The 22736-nt window shown below is 43.8% G+C and overlaps 1 protein-coding gene across 13 annotated transcripts in view; it reads right to left on the minus strand.

The window, feature by feature from the left end:
* Positions 1 to 22736, minus strand: part of LOC133363901 (uncharacterized) — an 82650-nt gene that overhangs the window by 35080 nt on the left and 24834 nt on the right. For 8 of the 13 annotated variants that reach the window (XM_061583602.1, XM_061583596.1, XM_061583597.1 and 5 more), the window contains 3 exons: positions 11336 to 11377; positions 10226 to 10347; positions 4297 to 4376 (listed from right to left, as the gene is read on the minus strand). In XM_061583602.1, coding sequence (XP_061439586.1) covers positions 4297 to 4376; positions 10226 to 10310 — 165 coding nt within the window. In that variant the 5' untranslated portion in view covers positions 10311 to 10347; positions 11336 to 11377. The remainder of the gene's footprint in view (positions 1 to 4296; positions 4377 to 10225; positions 10348 to 11335; positions 11378 to 22736) is intronic. The other 5 variants (XM_061583603.1, XM_061583593.1, XM_061583599.1 and 2 more) reach the window with 2 other exon arrangements.

Below are 22736 nucleotides of genomic sequence, written 5' to 3' on the forward strand. Positions count from 1 at the left end.
TCGACCCACTGCAGATCGGCCTCCCTCCCCCTCCCAGCGTTCTAAAAGCAGAGACAAAATAGCCACTTGACTAAACACTTCTGGATTTCTGTCTTTAACCTGTGGATTCTCCTTCAGTTTTTTGAACAACATGAAAATTGGCACACTTGTTAAGCAAGCAATTCTGAGTTGAACACTGTAATTTCTGTGAGGTTTCCTTGTGCATTGCGCTTAGACTACCAGAACGGCTGGGTGGGTGGGAATTGCAGTTCTAAAAGGAAAAAGAAAACAACATTTTTACTGTGAGTTCTCTCTTGAGTTTTTTGAAGAATTCCATGAAAATTGGCAGGCTTGTAAACAAAGCATTTCCGCGTTGAACAGTATTATTTCCGTAAGGTTTCCTTGTGAATTGTGCTTATGTAAACCTCCAGAAGGGTGCCATTGTTGGGTCCAAATCTACGCGAGCCCCCTTTACTGAAGGGGCGAGCTAACGCACCCCTCCACCCTGGACAGGAGTGCAGGCTTGGCAATGTAATTTACCTGTCTCAGTGGTCCAGCCAGATACCAAACATAAACAGAAAGTAGACACACAATACTGCTTGATCAAAAGGGGTCTCTAAACTGTGCAGAAAGCAGTCTGACAGGGAAGAGAGCACCGTTTATTAATTGAAGCATCATTTATATAGGTTTCATAAGCAAAACAAGATATAATGTTACTAAAATCATAACAGACAGGGAATACAGTATTACAGAGATAAAGCAAGCACATCTTATCCTTGTTACATTTCTCATAATTCTTAAAAAGCGAGGAATTGATAAAGAGTTTATACATTTGTCAATCTAAGAAAACTTAATTTGAGATAAGAACTGAGGAAGGCGAGGAAGAGAATTAGATTGACACCAGTGAAAGAGATAAAGATAGGACTAGTATGCCTGCAAAAGTTATCCACTCAGCAGTATGACGTAAATCTATGGATACAATTCTAGCAAAGTATTTGGGGAACACTTCTTCCTTTGTGCTGAGTTTGTATACAATGCACAGGATGTGTAAAGTGAAACAAGGCAAGAGAAATAACAACAATCCAGAAGGGATACATTTTATCTCCTTTCCAAGATGTTACAGCCTGAGAGGCGCCTCTGGGTGTGATCTCTCATGAGAGAGAAGAAACAAAACTTAGAGTGTTCCCCACCCTCTCTTAGTTCCATCATTCATTGCGGTACTAGCTCTGACTACAATTTAGCATCTCTGAACAACTCTTGGGGCCTAGAAATAAAATATTTCCTAACACCATGGGGGTAACTGCAGTCATAAATGAGTTCTATACTGTCCTTTCACCATGCTACTTTTCTGTCTACGGGGATTTTTGTTTTCTTGTTTTGAAGAACATGTCAGGGGAGGAGGCTTAGCAACTGGGCAAGGAATGCTGGCTTGCTCCTTGATTTGATGAGATACTCAATGGTACAGTTAAGTAAATTTAGACTCTGTTCTTAGTGGTCTTATGGAGATAACACTCCCTCCTGGATGGCAATATGCATTTTCTTTTTTACTTCAGAAGAAGCTGCCGGGATGAAGGGCAGGATATAAATCAAATAATAAATAAATAAAAGCCAGTCCTTCTGCACTGAGGTAAAGGCTGTGAAGAAGAAATAGGATGGTTCATAATATAAACCAGAGGTAGGGAACATGCAGCTATCCAGACATTTGCTGAACTACAACTCCCCATCACCTCTAGCCAGCATGGCTAGCAGTCAGAGGTGATGGAAGTGGCACTCCAACAACTTCTGGATGGCCACAGGTTCCCCATCCTTGGTATAAACTACATGTGGGGAACCTTTGGGCCTCTAAGTGTTGCTGAATGAGGCCACAAAGCAGTTGGGGGGAGTCCATGCACAGCCTTGTTGTAGGCATGTCTGCATGGCAGTAAATCCCACTGAACTCTGCAAAGCATCAAAGTATTCTTACCATTGGAAAAGACAGGCAGATTCTATCATCATAAAACCTGCAGTTTAAGAACATTGCTATAGGTGCATATATCTTCCTATCAAACTCCAAAAAGCAGGAAAATTGGGTGGCTATGGTGAATGTTCCAGGGGTACAAGAGACCACGCCTGCTCTCTGACATATTGTACTGGCCTATAAATTTGTGAAAACGCAAACACAATTTCAGTTGGTCTTCCACAGTCCAACGCATTTCCTGTGTAGTATGGAAACAGAGGATTATGGGTATCTGAATCCTTGGTTCTGCTTGTGAATGTATATAGAAGGTCAGTGTATGCAGGAAGAGAGCAATAAACTGCAAAGCTAGGGAAAACAAGCTAACAGCACAATTAACTGTATTAGCATGTCTCTGTTATTTTCTCCATCCTTGAAGTATCAAATTCTAGGCGCAACACTGTCAGCTAACACTAACTCCCTAACAAGGTTGCCATAGTAATTTACGGATAACAGAATGAGGATCAAAGCAATTCCTTTGTTCTTGCCTTAGCTATTACACATGCTCCAAATGTATGAATGTAGGTTTCTCTTGCTTACTTAAAGACTATAAAATGCCTGCACCATGCGCTGAGAGTCAGAGTCTGTAGTAGATTTCCATGTTTCTGCTCAGCTCCCCAGCACTGTTTTTGAATAAACTTGTTAGAAACAACAGTTCCTTAAGAGACCCACAACGAGACCATCAGTGAAGCAGCAACTTAAGTTTTATTTTTACGTTCTTGCAAGAACGGGCGTCCACTAGGTAGGCACACCCAAGTGACATTGGTACAGTTCTTTTATCCTATACCCCGACGCTTCGTTCCCTCCCGTTTCCTCATTGGTCGAGTACTCCAGGGTTTATAACCTATCCGTGTCGCCTATTCATGTTACAGGAAGTCCCGCCTTTGTTTACATCTCCCATTACTCATATTTTAACTCCCCCATACCCATATTTACCATTACCCATATATGGTATATCTCCCTCCCCCTTGCTTGTTAGTTAGTCAAAACATAGCTTAACCACAACTGCCTTTCTCGCACCTGTTTCCTGACATCTATCTATTTTTACCTTGTTCTTCTCGCTTCACTAGCTACCTCTTACCCCTCCCTTCCAGCAGCTAACAGTTGCAAAAGAAATCACACACTTATGTCTTTCTTATATTCTGCAAAAGCAACATACTATATGTATATATCACAAACTTGAGATCTGCTGCTATGCAAATTGCCTCAGAGTGAATTCCTCCCCAGTAGCTTGGAAGAATTTGGTAAGATGTTCCTCTGAGCATACAGTGTGCGCGGGCAACACCCACAATTAGGTCAAATAACAGGAACCAGACGTGAGACAGGAAGTGTAGACTGTACCATGAAAGAGCACCTGAAACTGTGTTTGAATTTCTGCATGTGAATTTCTTAATGTTGTTTCTTCCTCCCTGCTAAAATGTGACCAGCACAGCACTTGTAATATTGCTGTTATTTGGGCTCACTGCAGGTGTTGCCAGCAGTTGTCATATGCTCAGAAGCACATGTTGCCCAATTCTGCCAGGCTACACAGGGAGTGCATTGGGCTGTGGAAGACCAATCAACTGTCTTTATATTGTTGCTTCCTCCCTGTTAAATGAAACAAGCATAACATGTGGAAATTCAAACACAGTTTCAGGTGCTCTTTCATGGTATAATCTACTTCCTGTCTCACATGTCTGGTTTCTGTTATTCAGGCTGACTGCAGCTGTTGCCAGCACTATACTAAATTCTTCCAAGTGACACAGGAAGTGTATTGGACTGTGGAAGGCTAAGCCAAATTGTGTTTGCATTTTCAGAAATGTGTAGGCCAGTACAAGTATCTCAGACAGAAGGCATGGTCTTCCACACCCCTGGCGCATTCACGATAGCAGTCCAATTTGCCTGCTTTTTGGAGTTTGACAGGAAGATACGTGCACCTATAGCAACACTCTTACACTAGAGGAATTAATAAGATATGACCAGGCCTGACGCCAGACTGAAGCTCCATCTGCGCTGAAGTGAGCTACGTTTAGGGAAAAGCAGAAAGCATGCAAGGTCTCTAGCCGATCTAATTTGGGGGGCAGAATTCCTATGCTTATCTACTGTGACAAGCACAAACTGGACCTGCTCCACAGGGTGCGTAAGACACAATTGCCATCTGCGCAGCAGCACGTTGGAGCACTAAGGTTCCCATTAGCTGCAAACTGGGTTATATAAACATGTGAGACAAGGGTTGGCAATGCTAGCAGTGAAACAACGGTTGATAACAATTGTCCAAAATGGGGTTGTGTGTGGGAGGCGCATAACATGGAAATCGTTATTCCAGACCCAAGAGAACAAACCACCTTGTCCTGTAGCTTCTCACGGGTGAGCAGCTCGTCTGTCTGCAGAATGTAGATCAGGTCTTTATACATCGATCGGTAAACTGAAAGAGGAATAAGACACATCTTGTCAAGGAGGACTGAAGCTGAATATGCATGACATTTTATTCTAGAACCAATGGAGACAGAGAGCTCACCATATGCTCAGAGGCACATGTTACCAGATTCTTGAAAGCTACACAGCAAATGGATTGGACTGTGAAAGACCAACCCAAATTGTGTTTGCATTTTGACAAATTTCTAGGGCAGTACAGTATCTCAGAGAGCAGGTCAGGTCTCCTGCTCCCCTGGTGCATTCACTATAGCTGCCCAGTTTCCCGGCTTTTTCAAGTTTGATAGCCAGTGTGGCATAGTGGTTAAGGTGTTGGGCTATGACCTGGGAGACCAGGGTTCGAATCCCCACATAGACATGAAGCTCACTGAGTGACCTTGGGTCAGTCACTGCCTCTCACCCTCAGGAAAACCCTATTCACAGGGTCGCCGTAAGTCGGAATCGACTTGAAGGCAGTCCATTTACATTTAGAGATATCTGTGGGCTATAGGTATGTTCTTAAACCGCAAGATTTTTTGCCTATTAGTGAATCCACACACAATCTACCACGATCACATTTTTTTTGCCCCTGAAAAACAGTTGAGAAATTTGTTTCGTTACAAAAAGAAGCAGCTCATTGCAGATGGATTCTACATAATCCCTAGATGTGTCCATCTGAATACAGAGGTAGGCAGTCGCAGCAACTTAGCAACAGTGCCACTGTGGGTGGGCAATCGCCACTTCCTTCTCCATTCACCTGCGACATGTGCAGAATAAGCTAATCTAGTGGAGGGTTTTCAAATGTGTAGCAAATAACCACAACCACCCAGGTGGATGGTGGGATCTACAATCAATCTAAATTGAAAGCAGCATGTTGAGGACGAACATGAATGATTCTAGACTGGGGGGAAACTACAGTTTTGCACTACAAATGGGTGAGTGTGTTGTTGTTATGTGCCTTCAAGTCGACTATGACTTATGGAGACCCTATGAATCAGCGACCTCCAATAACATCTTTTACAAACCACCCTGTTCAGATCTTGTAAGTTCAGGTCTGTGGCTTCCATCAATCCATCTCTTGTTTGGCCTTTCTCTTTTTCTACTCCCTGCTGTTTTTCCCAGCATGATTTGTCTTTTTCGTGGTCCATGGTAAGCACAAAGCTCTCCTCCAACACCACATTTCAAATCAGTTTATTTTTCTCTTATCTGCTTTTTTCACTGTCCAACTTTCACATCCATACACAGAGATCGGGAATACCATGGTCTGAATGATCCTGACTTTAGTGTTCAGTGATACATCTTTGCATTTGAGGACCTTTTCTAGTTCTCTCATAGCTGCCTGCCCAGTCCTAGCCTTATTTTTGTGAATCAGCTACATTTAATTCAGAGCATAAATTAATGAATAACACCACTCCAATGGAAAATCCAAGGTTCTCAAGCAGTGTCCCAGGTAAGAAGGTTTTTTTCTTTAAAGCCCCCGAAGCGTTTTCAAACAACGGTGAAAGATCACTGCGTAAAATCAGTTTTACCACAAGGGAGAAGCAGGGTTTAAAATTAGAAAGGAGATAAGTAAAGAGAGATGCAGAACCTCTGCAAAAATAGTTCATCTTGGGGAAATTGGAAAAGCTTCTGCAAAGTTCGGAACCGCATGGGGAATATGGATGGAAAAACAAAGACTCAAGCAACAGCTGCTGCTTCTCCATACTGGCCAAATGAAAAGTGCTTTTACTAAATGTCATTTTATTCTTTAGGCATTTATTTTTAAACTTTTGTACGTGCCTGGTTTTGTTACAACCGTAAGCTGCTTCGAGGAATTTTATGTAGTGACAAATAAATGTGATAAATTGGGGGGGAGGGGAAAGGCCCAGATGCAGAAAGTAGTGAAATGCTGTGTGCTTGAAGAGTTGAAAAAGAAAGAGAGCAGAAATGAAAATGAAAACAAATAAAGAGTTCTTTCCCCTCTGAATACGGCTTCCCATGAAAACCCAATTCATAGGGTAGCCATAAGTCGGGATCGACTTGAAGGCAGTCCATTTCCATTTTCTCTAAGCATCTCTCCAGAAAGAAAATACCCTTCCCTGCACACTCTAGGGGAGGGTAGCCAAAGTATCAGTCAAGAAAGCGTGCCTGTGCACCAATGCGAACCCTCTTGGCAAGAGATGATTGTTCATACATTTCCTGCATTCCGACTGGTTCTCCCACATTAAAATTAAAGGAGCCTCCCATTAATATATGACTTCAAAAACCAAGATCCCAGGACATCTTTTTTTTCCCTTCCTGTAACAGCAGTCTGGAACCCTTTGGCTTTTTGTTATCAGGACTGAGAGTCATAAATATTGGCCAAGCAAAGAAAGTTCCCTCCTCCGTCAGCCAAAAGGTTCAGAACAAGGCTTCATACCCACCATAAATCTGCCCCCTTCTTTTCTAACACGGAAAGGTATCACTTCAAAGGAGAAATAACCCTCTGGCCTCACATCACAAGTATAATGTGAGAGCTACCAAACTTTGGGGAGATTTTTAAAACTAGGCTGCAAAACACTCTCCCCCCCACACACACACACACATCCGAGAAAGAGGCAAAAAATAGAGACTTTAGCTTTCAACAGCGCGAGGGCATGGTGTCAAATTCACACCAATAAACAGCTGGGAAAAGAAGTGTGGAGGTCTGTGTTTTCCACCACCTCAAGAGGCAGGATCAGGGCCCCATCACGCCCACGGAGTGGCCTGATAAGGCAGATAAGAAACCGCTGGGAGGAGGCGCAGCTGCTGGCCTTGGGATTTCAGGGCTCCTTAGAGCTCAGGACAGGCAGAAGGGGGGGGGCTGGCTGGAGCCCCGGCAGAGGAACAGGCAACCGGGGAGGAAGCACTTGGAGGAGGCTGGCGTGATATTAACTGCATCTCTGGCCAGGAAACTGGGGGAGGAACTTTGTGAGCCACAAGCTGTGCCTGCAGAAGGGAGCTGTCCCAAGTCCCTGAAGCGGATAAGCACTGGCACAGACCTCCTTCAGCAGATTCTTTTGCTGCAACCTCTGGGAGGTGGCACAGCGCTGGAAGGAAAGAGCAAGAGGGTTTTTTTCCTTCTTCCCTTTGGGGAAGGCAGCGGTCAAGCTGCCAGACAAGGAACTGCTGGGCATTATTTACGGGATGCTCAAGTGCTCTAGAGTGGAACCGCTGGCTGACTATTTGGGGGGGGGGAGAGAGAGAGAGTGAGTATCTGAAACAATGCCTCTGGCATTGATGGGGGAAGCTATTAGCGTGCACTGCAATACTTATTCCCCAATAAAAAGCCATGAACTGAACATCCCAGTGACTGTGGTCTTTTGTGCAAAAGAAGAAGTTGTTCTGATGGACCCCTGCCCTGGGAAGCCCAATAGCAAGATAGATCCTTTTTGCTTTTAACTTAAAACACACACACACCCAAAAATTCCACTTGAATCTACAACAGCTGTACTTTTAACTGTGCATTAATTAAAAATGAGCTGTCTCGCTTCATGACTAGTCAAGGACAAACTTGATAAATAATCCTCATCTATTTTAAAAATAAGGGGAGTAGCCACAACGTTATCTGGGAGAAATCACTAGCCTTGGCCTTAAGGAACCCAGCTCTCCGACACTGGAGGCCTTAAAGAGGCAGCTGGACAGCCCTCTGTCAGGTATGCTTTAACCTGGATTTCTGCACTAAGCAGGGGGTTGGACTTGATGGCCTTATAGGCCCCTTCAAGCTCTACTATTCCAGGATTCTATGAACTTATTCATGGTTTATTACTCCTTTCATGGCCCCCATGTTTGATTGGGGGGGGAGGCTTTCAGATCTTCTGCATTCCTGTTTAATTAAACAGAAAACATAAGCAACACTTCACTCTGAAGACAGAACATGCCAAATTAAAAGAGACCCCAAAATAGTGAAAAAATAAAATGTTGCCGTGAGCCCTGCTGGAAGGGGGTGGACTGACGAGAACGAAGCGGAGGAGGAGGAGGACTTAAGTGTGGGATGGTTGAGCCGGTGAAGGGCCGAGCAGGGAGTTGGACTCAGAAAGCACCCCACCTCTGGACTTTGACAGTTCAACCCCAGCAGCTCCAGATACCACTGTGGAGAGTCATCCTGACCAGCCGGTTTTTCCCAGACTGAAGCTTCCCCTCTCCCTGCACCCACATTGCCCCACATGCCGCCCTCCTCCCTTTGAGGGGGAAGACAGGACGGTGATGGAGGCTTCGCCTTCGCCTCATGCCAGGAGGCAAATGGAGCAGGAAATTCAACAGGCACAGTTGAGGCGGAGTCTTCGCCTGCGCACGCACTCCCAACAGTGACAGCTGGCACATGCAAGTAAGGTGCCCATGCAGCCTTACTTAAGCAGAGTGGGAGGGGAGTGTTTGCTGAATCAACATCTTAGTGCCACGAAGTTATGCCAAGTTAGACCTAGAGAGGTGCTGAGTTCTGAGTAAGCCGTAGGTAGATTCACAAAGAGCACTAAACTGAAACTGTCTATTACTACAATGAAGAAGAAAAAACCCACAGCCATGTCTGAGTCTGAGTTCTTCAAGTGCAGGCAGGACAAACTTGATAGTAGCTCCCAGGAAGCAAAAATGAAGGGCAATGTAAGCTTTCTGGGATTTTAGCCACACTGCACATGAGATCCGATGCTCTGCAACAGGTGTGGGGACCTTTTTCAACCCAAGAGCCGATTCCCTTCTGGGCAACTCTCTGAAGGCCCCATGCCAGTGGTGGGCGAGGCCAGGAGTATCAGAGGGTGGAGCAACATGTCAACGTACTCATACTGCCCTCTTTATCTTCCGTCCAGGCAAGCAAGCAGTGTCAGAGTAGGCAAAACACTACAGGAAGGTGCAAAGCAGGGCCTGTGAGGGGTGTGGCCTGGAGAGTCTTGAGGGCCAAGCAGAGAAGCCTGGAGAGCCATAATTGGCCCCTGGGCCTGAGGTTCCCCATTCCTGCTCTACAGAAAGACAAGTAATGGATGCAAAAGCAGAAAGACAGCTGCCCCTACTCTTCAAATGGAATTGGACTGCCTTCAAGTCGGTCCCGACTTATGGTGACCCTTGAATAGTGTTTTCATGGTAAGCAGTATTCAGAAGTGGTTTCCCATTGCCTTCCCCTGAGGCTGAGAGGCAGTGACTGACCCAAGGTCACCCAGGGAGCTTCATGGCTGTTGGGGATTCCAACCCTGGTCTCCCAGGTTGTAGAGAGCCAGTGTGGTGTAGTGGTTAAGGTGTTGGACTATGACCTGGGAGACCAGAGTTCGAATCCCCACACAGCCATGAAGCTCACATAAGTGCTACTAAACACAAGAGGAGGAGGAATAATAGTAATGTCAATCCCTATGGCCACATGTGCATACAACACCAAGTCATGGTTTATGAAACTATAGTGTATTAAATCATGGCTTGACGTTACATGTGAACCCTGCCTAGAAGTTTAACCATGTCTTGTTTACTGTCAGCAAACCACAATCTGAAGCCATAGTTTGTTTTAAAGCAAGCCAAGGTTTGTAGGCTAACTATAGCTTGGCATCACATGCCAACAAAAACAAAAGCTTTCAGGTTTACCACCAGATGGAAAGAATCTGAGGAGACTGCAAGGGAGTTAAGAAACACATGTTACACATCAAATTTCCAATTTCAGCACATCAAATTTATGTTCAATAGATGTCAAGGCAGGGATGAGGTCAGCACACACTGCAGGATGGGTTTGGTGTCGTGTCTGTATACTCCCATCAAAATCTAGAGAACCTGATCTGAATGTTGCAAGTCAGGAAGTGTTATGGTGAGGAACAAATCGCTCTCTCGTCGGCACAGTTCCCGGAGCAGTCCAATTGCCATGTTAACAAGCGGCTCAGCTCAGATACTCACTGGAATCACCCATGATCACAACAAACTTGTTGTGAAGCAGCTGCTGAACTTCTTCTGAGCAGAAATCATGTGGTATTCCCCTCATGGTGACACTCAGGGCTTTGCACCTCAAGCCTCTCCTCCTGCAAGACAGACAGACAGAGAAGCAAGCATGAGAAAAGGCCTTCCACTCCATCTGGGGTGCAAGGCTTGAACATGAGAACTGGCCTTGTTGCAGGTTCCATATAATGCTCGTTCCTCACTTTTAAGAAGTCATCCTTTTATCATGGCAGCACCTGCACTTTGGAACTCCCTGCCTATTGACTTCAGGCAGATGCCTTTGCTGTTTTCTTGTTGGTGCCTACTTAAAACATTTCTGTTTAGGCAAGCCTATCCAGACACAAAGATGTTTGATGCATTTAAATCTCTTTTTAGTCTACTGTTGTTTTTAATCATTTTTAAAAAATGTTTTAATTACTTGTTTTTATTGATAATGTTAATGTTTTTTTGTAAAACACTTAAGAGGTTGTGGAAGAAAACAAGCATCCACTCTCTATTTTGGGTTGCAACAAAGCCAGAGACACTTTATTTGATCAATTGCAAGGGAGACAGCAACTGGACAGAATGCCTCCTGTCCTTGAGCTGATCTCCAGCCATTGTAACCTCTTAGGCAAGTATTTATACATTTAGGTTATCACAATGGCAGCATCAGCTGTTATTTCCTATTAAACATGTGCCTAATCAGGTATTAACCTGAAATGTAACTGAACAGCAAGTTCTGTGGTTTCCTTGACTCAAAAACAAGTTCATTTCTCTTGTCAAAGATACAAGTCATCCAAGATGGCTGCACTTAGGCCATTTCATTCTTTTCTACTTCCACAAAGTTTTTCACTATCAAGCGGTCTATTTGTTTTTTGGCATTAGAGCCATTGAAAGTCCTGTTTGCTTTCAATGTCTCTAATGCCAAAAAGAGAGCCAGTGTGGTGTATTGGCTAAGGTGTTGGACTACAACCTAGGAGACCAGGGTTCGAATCCCCACACAGCCACGAAGCTCACTGGTGACCTTGGGCCAGTCACCGCCTCTCAGCCTCAGAGGGAGGCAATGGGAAACCCCCTCTGAATACCGCTTACCATGAAAACCCTATTCATAGGGCCGCCATAAGTCGGAATCAACTTGAAGGTAGTCCATTTCCATTTTTCAATGCCAAAAAAGAAATAAAAAGAGAATTAACTGGGAAAGCAGATAACTGCAATTGTGTCATTTGGAAAGACACTCTTAAAAGAAAAAAAAAGGAAAGGAAGAAAGAAGAAACCGAATAAATGAAATCTGATCAGAAGTGTGAAAATAACTGGTTAAAAATGAAACAGAAACTGCAGACAGAACCCTACACCAAAGTTTATCTCTGTGATACAGAAGAGATGGGCAAAAGCATCAAACAGTCTTTGCCAGCCTAGTGCCCTTGAGATGTTTTGGATTACAACTCCCATCAGCCCCAACCAGCACAGCAGTTGATGGGATTTATAGTTCGAAACACCCAGAGGGTGCCAGGCTGGTGAAAGCAGGCTTACCACAAAGAAAGTACCGAGGGGAGGGGAGGGGAAGAGTGTGTGAGCAAACTTCCCTGTTCCATGTGTACATGCTTAGATTAGATTAGATTAGATTTTCTCAATTTTCTCTGCATTTCAACTGGTCAATCATTACATGTTCTGGCTCTGCCTCACTTTTAAAAAAATCAATACTGTAATTGATCAAAAGCCAAACTACAACAACAACAATCTTTATTTACAGTCGACCGACCACAAATACAAAAACATGGTATTAAATATTAAAGATAAAAAGATAAAAATGCTTGAAATCAGAAACTAAAGCAGACAAAAAAACAATCCAATTGAGTTAGTTGCCATTTACAATCTTACAGGGTCTGATTAAAATGGCCAGGTTCAGCAATTTTGCCACCTGCACTGTAATTGCCTTGTCAGAACCCTCAAGTAGAGCCATCAGAAGAGACTCAAGGGGTCAGCCAGGGAAGGACTGCATAATTGGGTATATTAGATCTTTTCTGGGCCCTGCATAATATCTACAGTTGAACAAAACATGTAAGGTAGTCTCCACTTCGACGTTATCACAGGGACAGCGTCTATTGCTGCTTGGGATTTTATTGTATCTGCCCTCCAAGAGTTTAGATGGTAGGGCATTAAATCGGGCCAATGAAAATGCCTTCCTATACTTGGGAACAGATAACCAGCTAAAATAGGGCATTCCATCTTTACAAGGAAGCCCTGATAGGCCCAATGTCAGGGGGGAGCAGGGGCCCTGGGCAGCTGCCGAGAGCTCTTGGGTGTCAATATCCGCTAGCCTCTGTTTAACTATTGCCTTGGCACTTCCAAGCTCCATAGAGAGCAAATCAGAGGGAGAGAGACCTACTGAGATAACTTTTTTGGCTACTGTACTGCCTTTGCCCAAGATGGCTCAAAGGAATCTCTCATTACCAGGGATGTAAAGGGGCTGTGGGTGTCCGCAAGGCAAACTACAAAAGCCAAACTACAAAAACTTTGTAACATCCAACCCAAAGAATGTTGGGGGGGGGGGAGCTTTCCTTTGTTGTTTGCAGAGAAACTGGTAAGTCCCAGGTGTTTTATCAGGAAAGTACAGGACTGAAAAGATTACACAGGCCCTGTTTGTTTCAAAGGGGAGTTCAGCCTTGATGCGCCTTGGGCACCATCCCAATTGTCTTTGTGGCTGAGCAAGGCCGCTTAGTAACTACTAATCTGTCTCTCTCACACACATTCCAGCCCCGAGGATGCACATCTTGGAAGATGGTTAAGGATGCTTATGAACCAGTCTCTGGCCCAGAGTTGCCTCCATTCTGACTGATGCTTCCAGCAGGACTTTCCCCCGGGTTCAAATAGGGCTGGGCTAACAAGTCCCACGATACTGAACGGTCTTGTTCTCAGGAAACTGTACATCAGCTTCCAACCAAAGAGGATCAGTTTAGGTTCTAACAAAAATTTACTAAGGCTTCCGCATTCTACTAACAATAGACTTGTCCACACATTAAGAACATAAGAAAAGCCTGCTGGATCAGGCCAGTGGCCCATCTAGTCCACATCACAGTAGCCAACCAGATGCCCGTGGGAAGCCTAAAAGCAGGACCCGAGTGCAAGAGCACTCTTCCCCTCCTGCGGTCTTTAGCAACTAGTGTCCAGAAGCATGCTGCCTCTAACTATGGCTAGCAGCCTTTGATGGCCTCCTCCATAAATTTGTCTAATCCTCTTTCAAAGTCCTCAAAGCTGGTGGCCATCACTGGTGACCATCCTGTGGGAATGAGTTCCATGGTTTAACTAAGCACTGTGTGAAGAAGTCCCTTCTTTTGTCTCTCCTGAATCTTCCAACATTCAGCTTCATTGGATGTCCGTGAGTTCTGGCGTTACGAGAGAGAAAAGTTTTTCTCTATCCACTTTCTCCTTGCCATGCATAATTTTGTACACCTCTATCACGTCACCTCCTCTCACTCACCTTTTCTCTAAACTAAAAAGCCTGTGAGGAATGATGTACAAACTCATCAAATGACGAAGGCCTATCAGGCCTTACAAAAAGCCTTTGCTTGCGCTTCTATGGTAAATCAGAAGCCTGAAATATTAAGGTGCAGTTTGGCTCTGCCTAAAAGCGAAAGTAATATTGAAATTGCCCTAAGATATGGAATAGGGAAGTTGACGTCAGCAGAAAGATTTCACATCAGGAAGGTCAGTTTAAGTAAACAAGCCGAAGCTGTCTGGTACCATCCTCGGGATAGCATCCATAGATGAGTGGTTTCCTTACTGGCAAATGGATGGGCAGGGTAACAATATGCAAAGTGACCACCCAAAATGTGTAAGATATTACTATAAATGGTTATAAGGTATGCTTTTTTAGCTGTGACATATGTATGACGTGTAACCCCTTTATAAAACTCTGCTTGGCATATTTTGGGCACAAAAGGTCTTGCTGAGCCCTCTCCCAATGGTCCATTGGAATGTGTATTTCCAATCAACTCTGTCCTTTGGAGCACAATCAAACGACTGGAAAGTATTCCTTCCACACCCCATTATGCTGAACGCAGGTACAAACGGCCTCTACACATGCAGAAGCATTTGTAGCAAAAAGGGTACATTTGTTGATTTGTACACCAAAACCACCGTGAACACAGACTGTGCACTTGTTGCAAGTTACATATTAATAACTGGACAAGTTTGCAGCTCAATGATTTGTGTACACAGATTGTACACTGGTTGCCCACAACTTGTCAACACCCTTTAGATCACAACTTTATATGGCGAGCAGGGTACGGCAACAAATTACAACAACGTATACAAATTGACAAGTCTTTTAGAAATAGACTAAGAAAAAGATTGTTGGATAAAGGAAGTTGTTTGTGAAATCTCAATGATCATGTTACAATGGGTTAAAACTAAAATATTGTATTGAAATGAAATCAAACAATGCTAAATGAAACATATGCTTGCCTCCCTTATGAAAAGTATGGGAGTTTTCCGCTTATAGGCTTCTTTAACAATTAAAAATGTTGTTCCCAGCTTATCGAACCAAAGGTCAAGGATAGAGGAAGTTTGGAAGAAGAACAGAGAAGTGGACCAGAATAGACAGATGCTGAGAAATTAAACAATGATGTATTCTTGATTAGCTATGCATTTCTAATGTTATGTATGTGACGCATCTATAGCCTATAAATATGATGACTGTCAGCAATTCTGGAGAGCCACTTGAGAGTGGCCCTCCCTTTGCAAAGGTTCAAATAAAGGCAAGTATTTGCAGTACTCTGGTCTCGTCTCTATTCCTTATTGGTGTCTCAAGGAATATAGAGTTCCTATCAGTCTGGCCTCCATTCAGGCCTGGCTCCTTTTGTAACAATCAGAAACAGATGTTTGATGTAAGATAAATTGTTGATGCATTCCGTCATTAACATAAAACATAGTTTACCAGTTCCAAATGAATCAGACGCTATGAATCAGAAAGCGTGTGGGATCTTTGGATGGGAGATTTGTTGATGTATTTACTTACTTACTTACTTAAATTTATATCCTGCCCTTCCTCTCAAAGGACCACAGGCCTGCAAGCTCCATGGACCCACTGCAACACTGTGGCTGTAGCAGTGAGGAACTTCCAGCCCGTGGCCTTAATTAGGCCCACCACCAGGCCACCCCATTTGGCCTGCCAGGCCCTTTTGGCAAACTGCACCCACCTAGCTGATTCCATAAAGAGGCAGCTGAGTGAAAGGTCAGCTGATTGGCAGCTTCCTCTGCAAAGACCTGCGTAGAGCATCCTGCAGGGCTTGTCACATATTAAACACTGGTGCTTGGAAAGAGCTGCGCACAGCACTTTGAATTCGCAACCAGTTTCATTTCAAAACTTGTGGGTAAAAAAAAGTCACCCGATACCATTGTGAGGTTGAGGGTGGCTTTGCCTGCCTGTCAAACCTGGCTGGGGGTGGTGGTGATAAGGATCCAACCTGCTGGCTAGAAGCAGTTCCCTATCCCTGTGTTGTTGAATAGCTCAGGGCAGCCTTCCCCCAACCTGGAACAATCCAGATGTTTAGGGTTACAACTCCCGTCAATCTGAGGCAACACAGCTGTGCTGATCGGGGCTGATGGGAGTTGTAGTTCCAATACACCTGGAGGGCACCATGTTGGGGAAGGTTGATTTATGGGTTTTGAAGTGCCATAGCATCTAAGGCATGTGGGGTGGGCAGCATACGAATCACGGTCTGCTGGCAGATCACTAGGCCAGTTTTCTTGTGGGCCACCTAGTGTCTCAAGTTTTCTAGAATTCTTTCCAAGATTCATACCTTTCTGCTGTAGCCGAGCATCAACAGAAATGGAGCCAGAATAGGGACACTGAGAAACCAGTAGTGATCTATCAACACTAGGGTTGCCAGGTCCATGGCCTGAGACTGATCCTGTATCTTTAGGAGAAGAGAAAGTCACCCAAGCACAGGTGTTCTGGCAACACTGTAATGGGTAAAACCACAAGATGGAATACTCCCTTCCCCCTGCACATCTTTTAAAGATACAGAAGACCTCTTGGAGGCTGGGCCTGGCAACCAAGAGGTCTTCTGTATCTTTAAAAGTTGAGCAGGGGAAAGGGAGAATTCCACCTTGTGTTTTTTCCCATTACAGTGTTGCAAGAACACCTGCACTTGGCTGACTTTCTCTTCTCCTAAAGATACAGGATCAGTCTCAGGGACTGGATCTGGCAACCCTAATCAACACACTCAGGGTTTGTAGATGTACAAGAGCTATCTCTAAACTGCAACACTTGTTCTGGACTGGGTTATCACTTGGTTTGATCCAGCAAGGAATTTCTTTGGTTGTGGAATGTGAAATGAACAATGTTATCTACACTAGAGTGTGTGAGAAAGCATGGAGATGGATGGACTCCTTGGTCTGTGCATAACAGGACCCAAAAGCAGAAGCCGGTTGAGGAAAGTGACCCTGCGTCTTGCATTCTAACAGTTAAAGGCAGTGCTGCTAAGTACTCAGACAGCAACACTATGCCCAAACTGAACTGGGACATAGAGGATCTATTTGAGCCTCAGAGAGGAAAAGCAAAGGAGTCAATTTCAGAGATTCACATACACCCGAAGCAACCCCTCTGGTGGAGTGTTTGTTTGCTGCCCCTTTGATTTAATCTCTCAAATCCTGTCTTCCTATCATCTGTTTAAAAGCTGTAGCATGCCTGAGGCTCCCCTAAGAAAGGGTCTGATCTGGAATACATGTGTTATGTTAATCAGGACTACTCTTACCCTGCTGTCACATGCCAGGGAGTCAGTGTTATTCCCAACAGACACATTTAAAAACATTTAGCATTCTAATCCCAGGACCAGAGCTTGGAAAAGTTACTTTTTAGAACTACAACTCCTATCAGCCCCAGCCAGCATGGCCACTGGATTGGGTTGATGGGAGTTGTAGTTCAAAAAAGTAACTTTTCCAAGCTCTGCCCAGGACAGGAGACAGCAGGAAGAGGGGGACGCCTTTATGCTCTTTATTTTAATTATTCAACTCAAAACCAGGGGTAAAAGATGGGGCTATGAAGAAAAAGAAATCTTATATCCCAAAAAGAAACCTCCAAGCACGTTGCATGAGAAATAGCCCAAGGGTTGCCCAAACTGTGAGAGCTTCATTCAGGTGGTCAGTAATGCTATGGTTGAATATGAGACATTATTATTTATTTATTTCATTTATACCCAGCCTTTCTTTTTTTCATGAAACCCAAGGCGGATTACAGACATGGCATATCAGTTGCACTGAATATTCATAACTGATTTTAATTGCATTTTATTGTACTGCAATAATTGCTACAACAGGCAGAAAAATCACGAAGTGGTTCTCCACGGCCCTCAGCAATTTTCAAGTGGTCCATGGGGTGGGGGTGGGTGGGTTGGTAACCACTGTTGTAGCCCATCCCTTTTTGCTTCTAGGGATGGGAGACAAATTTGATTCACTTAGCATTTCAAGCCGAATTTAGCAAATCTGCATTTTCTGAAACAGTATGAGAACTGAATCACAGCCATCCTTCACAATTTGCACTTGCCCGAATTTTTTACAGTGCGGTTCTCCAACCAAGCACTGTTTACAAAAATGCATACATTAGGGGAAAGTGTGCACAAAATCAATATATAATGGTGAAAACAACATACAAAAATGCATGCAAAATGTGTACATTAGTCAAAACTATATAAAAATGTGCTGATTAGGAGCAATTTGCATTACAATGCTGGAGAATTTCCATGAGGATTTTTTTTAAAAAAATTGCAAATTGCTGTAGAAGTAGAAATGCAGAGAACCAAATTTAAGATTAGAAAAATGAGAATCTGAAAGAACCGAAATAGACAGATCATTCCCTCCCTAGTTTCCACCTTCTTTCAATTCTTTCTTCCTCTTGAAGCCCTCTAGCTTTCAAAGCCATCCTGCCTCAGCTCCGTAGACAAGGAACACCGCTTGGAAGGTACACCCTTCAAACCAAGCTCCATCCTTCTCCCCAACTAGCCCAAATGTTAGCTGGAGTTCTCTCCCCCACACACACACTTCACACTACTTTGCATTTTCTATCTTTTCCCAAACTTCTGCGGCTCCAGCAAGATTGAGGCTGCATTCCAGCTCTCCCGGAAGCTTGAACAGCCAAACTCAGCACGCTTAAACTCAGCACAAAACAAGCAGATTTTCTCTCTGCCTCTCCCAATGCTCCTGTGTGACACTCAACACCTCTCCCCTGCTCTTTCTGCACCCTGAAAATCTCCTTCCTTTCCCTCAAATCACCACCCTCCTTTCATAATAGGCTACTCGCACATTCACGTTCTTAAGCATACAGTATTTTTTGAAGTTTGTTTTCTAAGTTACTTTTATGTTTTACATTCACATCCCATCATCCCTCCAAGGAGCTCAGGGTGGTGTGCATGGGCCTCCCTGCTCCTCCCCCTGCATCCTGTGGCTTCCCACTGCGGCATGTGGTTAGCCACTGTGAGAACAGGATGCTGGACTAGATGGGCCACTGGCCTGACCCAAGATAGCTCTTCTTGTGATGTTAACAACCCTGTGAGGTAGGTTAGGCTGAGACAGAGACTGCCCCAAGGTCACCCTGTGGGCTTCATGGCCAACCAGAGATTGGAATCTTGGTCTCCCAGGTCCTAGACCAACACTCTAACCACCATTCCAGGTTGGGCAACCTTTGACCCTCCCCAGCAAGCATGGCCAATGGCCAGGGATGATGAGAGTTGCAGTCCGGCAGTGTCTGCAGGGCACAGGTTCCCCACCCCTGCACTCTACCATAGTAGCTATCTCATGCTATTGTGAATATCTACGGTATTGTATAGGTTTCCCTTATGATCTTAGATTCCTTATTTTAAGTTCTAAAATCATAAACAGCGCACTCTCAAAGTGTGTATCCTCCTAATCCCTGTAGTACCTAGATACCTACTTTCAAGTGACACACGGCAACTTGAAAGTTGAACAATCCCTTACAACAGGGTTGGGGAACCTGTGGCCCTGTAGACGTTACTGGACGACAGCTCCCATCATCGCTGATCCTTGGCCATGCTGGCTGGGAATGGTAGTTATTTAATTTATTAAATTGATGTCCCGCCCTTCCTCTCAGAAGGAACCCAGAGCAGCAAACAAAATCACTACAAACATCTTTAAAACATCTCAGAAACAAAACTTCTTTAAAAACATTCTTAAAACATCTTTAAAAATAAATCTTGTAAACATATTTTTTTAAACATCTTAAAAAGCAGTCCCAACACACACACAGACTGGGATAAGGTCTCTACCTAAAAGCCTTGTTGAAAGAGGAAGGTCTTCAGTAGTGTTGGGTTCAAATCTAAGTGCCCCCCCTTCCTTTACTGAAGGGGCAAGCTAACGCACCCCTCTGCTCTGGATAGGGGTGCAAGCTTGGTAATTTACCTGTCTCAGTGGCTCAGCCAGATACCAAACATAAACATAAAGTAGCCACACAATACTGCTTGATCAAGAAGGGGTCTCTAAACTGTGCAGACAGCAGTCTGACAGGGAAGAGAGCACTGTTTATTAATTGAAGCATCATTTATATAGGTTTCATAAGCAAAACAAAGTGTAATATTATTAAAATCATAACAAAGGGAATACAGTATTACAGAGATAAGCAAGCGCATCTGTTTATCCTTGTTACATTTCTTATAATTCTAAAAAAGCGAAAGATTGATAAAGAATTCATACTCTTGTCAATCTAAGAAAACTTATTTTGAGATAAGAACTAAGGAAAGGCGAGGAAAAGAATTAGATTGACACCAAAAGAGATAAAGATGTTGCTAGTATGCCTGTGAAAGTTACCCACTCAGCAGTGTGACGTAAATCTTATAGATACAATTTCTAATACGTTATTTTGAGAATACTTCTCGCTTTGTGCTGAATTAGCTACAATGTGCAGGATGTGTATAGTGAAGCAAGACAGAGAGAAATAGCAACAAATCAGAGGGGATACACTATCTCTTTTTCCAAGATGTTACAGCCTTTCAGGCGCCTCTGGGTGTTCTTCTCTCATGAGAGAAGAAGCGAAAGTTAGAGTCTTATGTCCCCCACCCTCTCTACGTTCCATGATTCATTGCGGCACTAGCTCTGGTAATAATGTAGCGTTTCTTGACAACTCTTGACAACTCTTAGGGCCTAGGAAATAAAATATTTCCTAACAGTAGGCACCAAAAAGATAATGGCGCCTGTCTAATATTTAAGGGTAGGGAGTTCCACAGGGTAGGTGCCACAGCACTAAAGGTCTACTTCCTATGTTGTGCGGATGGACCTCCCGATGAGATAGTTTCTGCAGGAGGCCCTCACCTGCCGAGTGCAGTGACCGACTGGGTATATAAAGGGGTGAAACAATCTTTCATGAACATCTAGAGAGTGACAGGTTCCTCATCCCTGCCTTGCAGGTGTGTTCAGGTTGGGTGTATGAAATACACACCAGTCATCACACATTAGTGGACCAAGGGAAATTCTAGGGTTTATTTCTTTAAATTAAAAAAAAAAAGTAGTAGACCATTGGTTCCCATGCTCCCCTCCTCCATGGACAAGTTGAAAATTGCTTAAGGTCTTAGAGAACCACTTCATGGTTTTTCTGCCTGTTGTAGCAATTGTAATTCCACAGAATTCAAATGAGAATACAATAAAGTACAATATAGACAATAAAGGCAGCAATAAAAATAAAAACCGACATGAATATTCAGTGCAGTTGGTGTGCCATGTCACATCATCGACCACAAATCCAGATGCACCGTGGATCACCTGAATGAGGCTTGCAGATCACTGGTGATCCACAGACCACTGTCTGGGAACCCCTGTAGCAGTCAACACAAGGTCAATGTCAGCTTCCTGTGTGTGCTAAAGCACATTTAAAGCAGTCTTCTCTAACTTTTTCTTTCAGTTAATGAATTAAACTTTTCCCAATAGTTGCTAGCTGAAGGGGGGGGGGTGTCTACTGATTGATCCTATGAATTAATAGAATTTTTTGGCATGAGAAAACGGAAATGGACTGCCTTCAAGTCGATCCTGACTTATGGCGGCCATATGAATAGGGATGGTAAGTGGTATTCAGAGGGGGTTTACCATTGCCTCCCTCTGAGGCTAGTTCTCCCCAGCTGGCTAGGGCCTGTTCGACCAGGCTGCAGAAATCAGATCCACCAAGGGATTCTCCACAAACAAGACATCTATTTATTTATTTATTGTATTTATATACTGCCCCATAGCCGAAGCTCTCTGGGCGGTTTACAGTAACTAAAAACATTAAAAACAAATATATAAATTTAAAACACATTTTTTTAAAAACAACGCTCAGGGGTCGCATAACTAGTTAGCATGCCAGAGTCTCGTTTGTTATCGGAATTCTAGTTTCACCAAACCACCAACAAGTGCCTAACTAGCATACTGCATGCCCCACTCTCCAGCCCAGAAAATATCTCAGCGTCTGGAAGCTATACTTGTCTAGCTGGGAAAATACACACAAATCCATACACACATTTGCTAGCACATCATGCTTTGATAGCACACCATGCTTTGATATACCAAGTATTTTAGTGTTTGGCAATGGGGATGGGTGCCAAGAAAAACCAAAATATTTATTTTATCAAGAAGTGAATGCAACAAACATTCCTTCCAATATGTATGCCTCCAGCCCTCCTCAAGGTTTCTTTTGATCTTGTCCCTGAAGAAAGGGGGGCAAAGAAAAGGGGGGCAAATAAAGACTACCTGCAAAGACTACCTGCAAGTTTTGCACTTGCGCACCACTCACTGCCATTCATGTATGCTTTGGGCAAGGCTGGGGTTGTCCTGCTAGACCTCACATTGGAAACAAAAATAATTAACAAAAACCATCAAGTTATTTGAGCAGATTCCAGAGTATGTGCTAATCTGTTGCAACAAAACAAACGGGAAGTTATGCAGTTCAGTCCTAAACATGTGTACTGACTTCAACTGGGCTAACTTCCAGGGCCATGTATATAGGATTGCAGCCAAAACATTAAAAAATGGGTGTCAGGACATAAGACCTCCTTGCTGGATTCGGCAGGATTGAGCAAAAGGCCCATCTAGTCTCGCATCCCTTTCTCGCACTGGCTAACTAGATTAATGGGAAGCCCACAAGCAAGACATGAGCTCAGTGATCCCCAACAACTGGTATTCAGAGCCATACTGAAGCTCACTGGGGTGACCTTTGGCCAGTCACTGCCTCTCAGCCTAACCTACCTCACAGGGTTGTTGTGAGGATAAAATCCAGAAGGAGAGAACCATGTTTGTAAGCCACCTTGAGGTCCTAGGAGAAGTGGGATATAAATCTAACAAATAAATAATAATATTTATTTCTCTCAGTTCTGTAAGTCACCAAGCCAAATTCTCAGTGGATGGAGGAGGGTTGTGAAAGCAGGAAATCCATAGAGAGCAAGCCAAAAGCAAAGCAGCTCAGGTCAAGCAAAGCACACTCCAGCCCACGGCAGGCGATATTTGAAGCCAGAGCTCT

Source organism: Rhineura floridana, chromosome 9, assembly GCF_030035675.1.
Source record: "Rhineura floridana isolate rRhiFlo1 chromosome 9, rRhiFlo1.hap2, whole genome shotgun sequence".
NCBI lineage: Eukaryota > Metazoa > Chordata > Lepidosauria > Squamata > Rhineuridae > Rhineura > Rhineura floridana.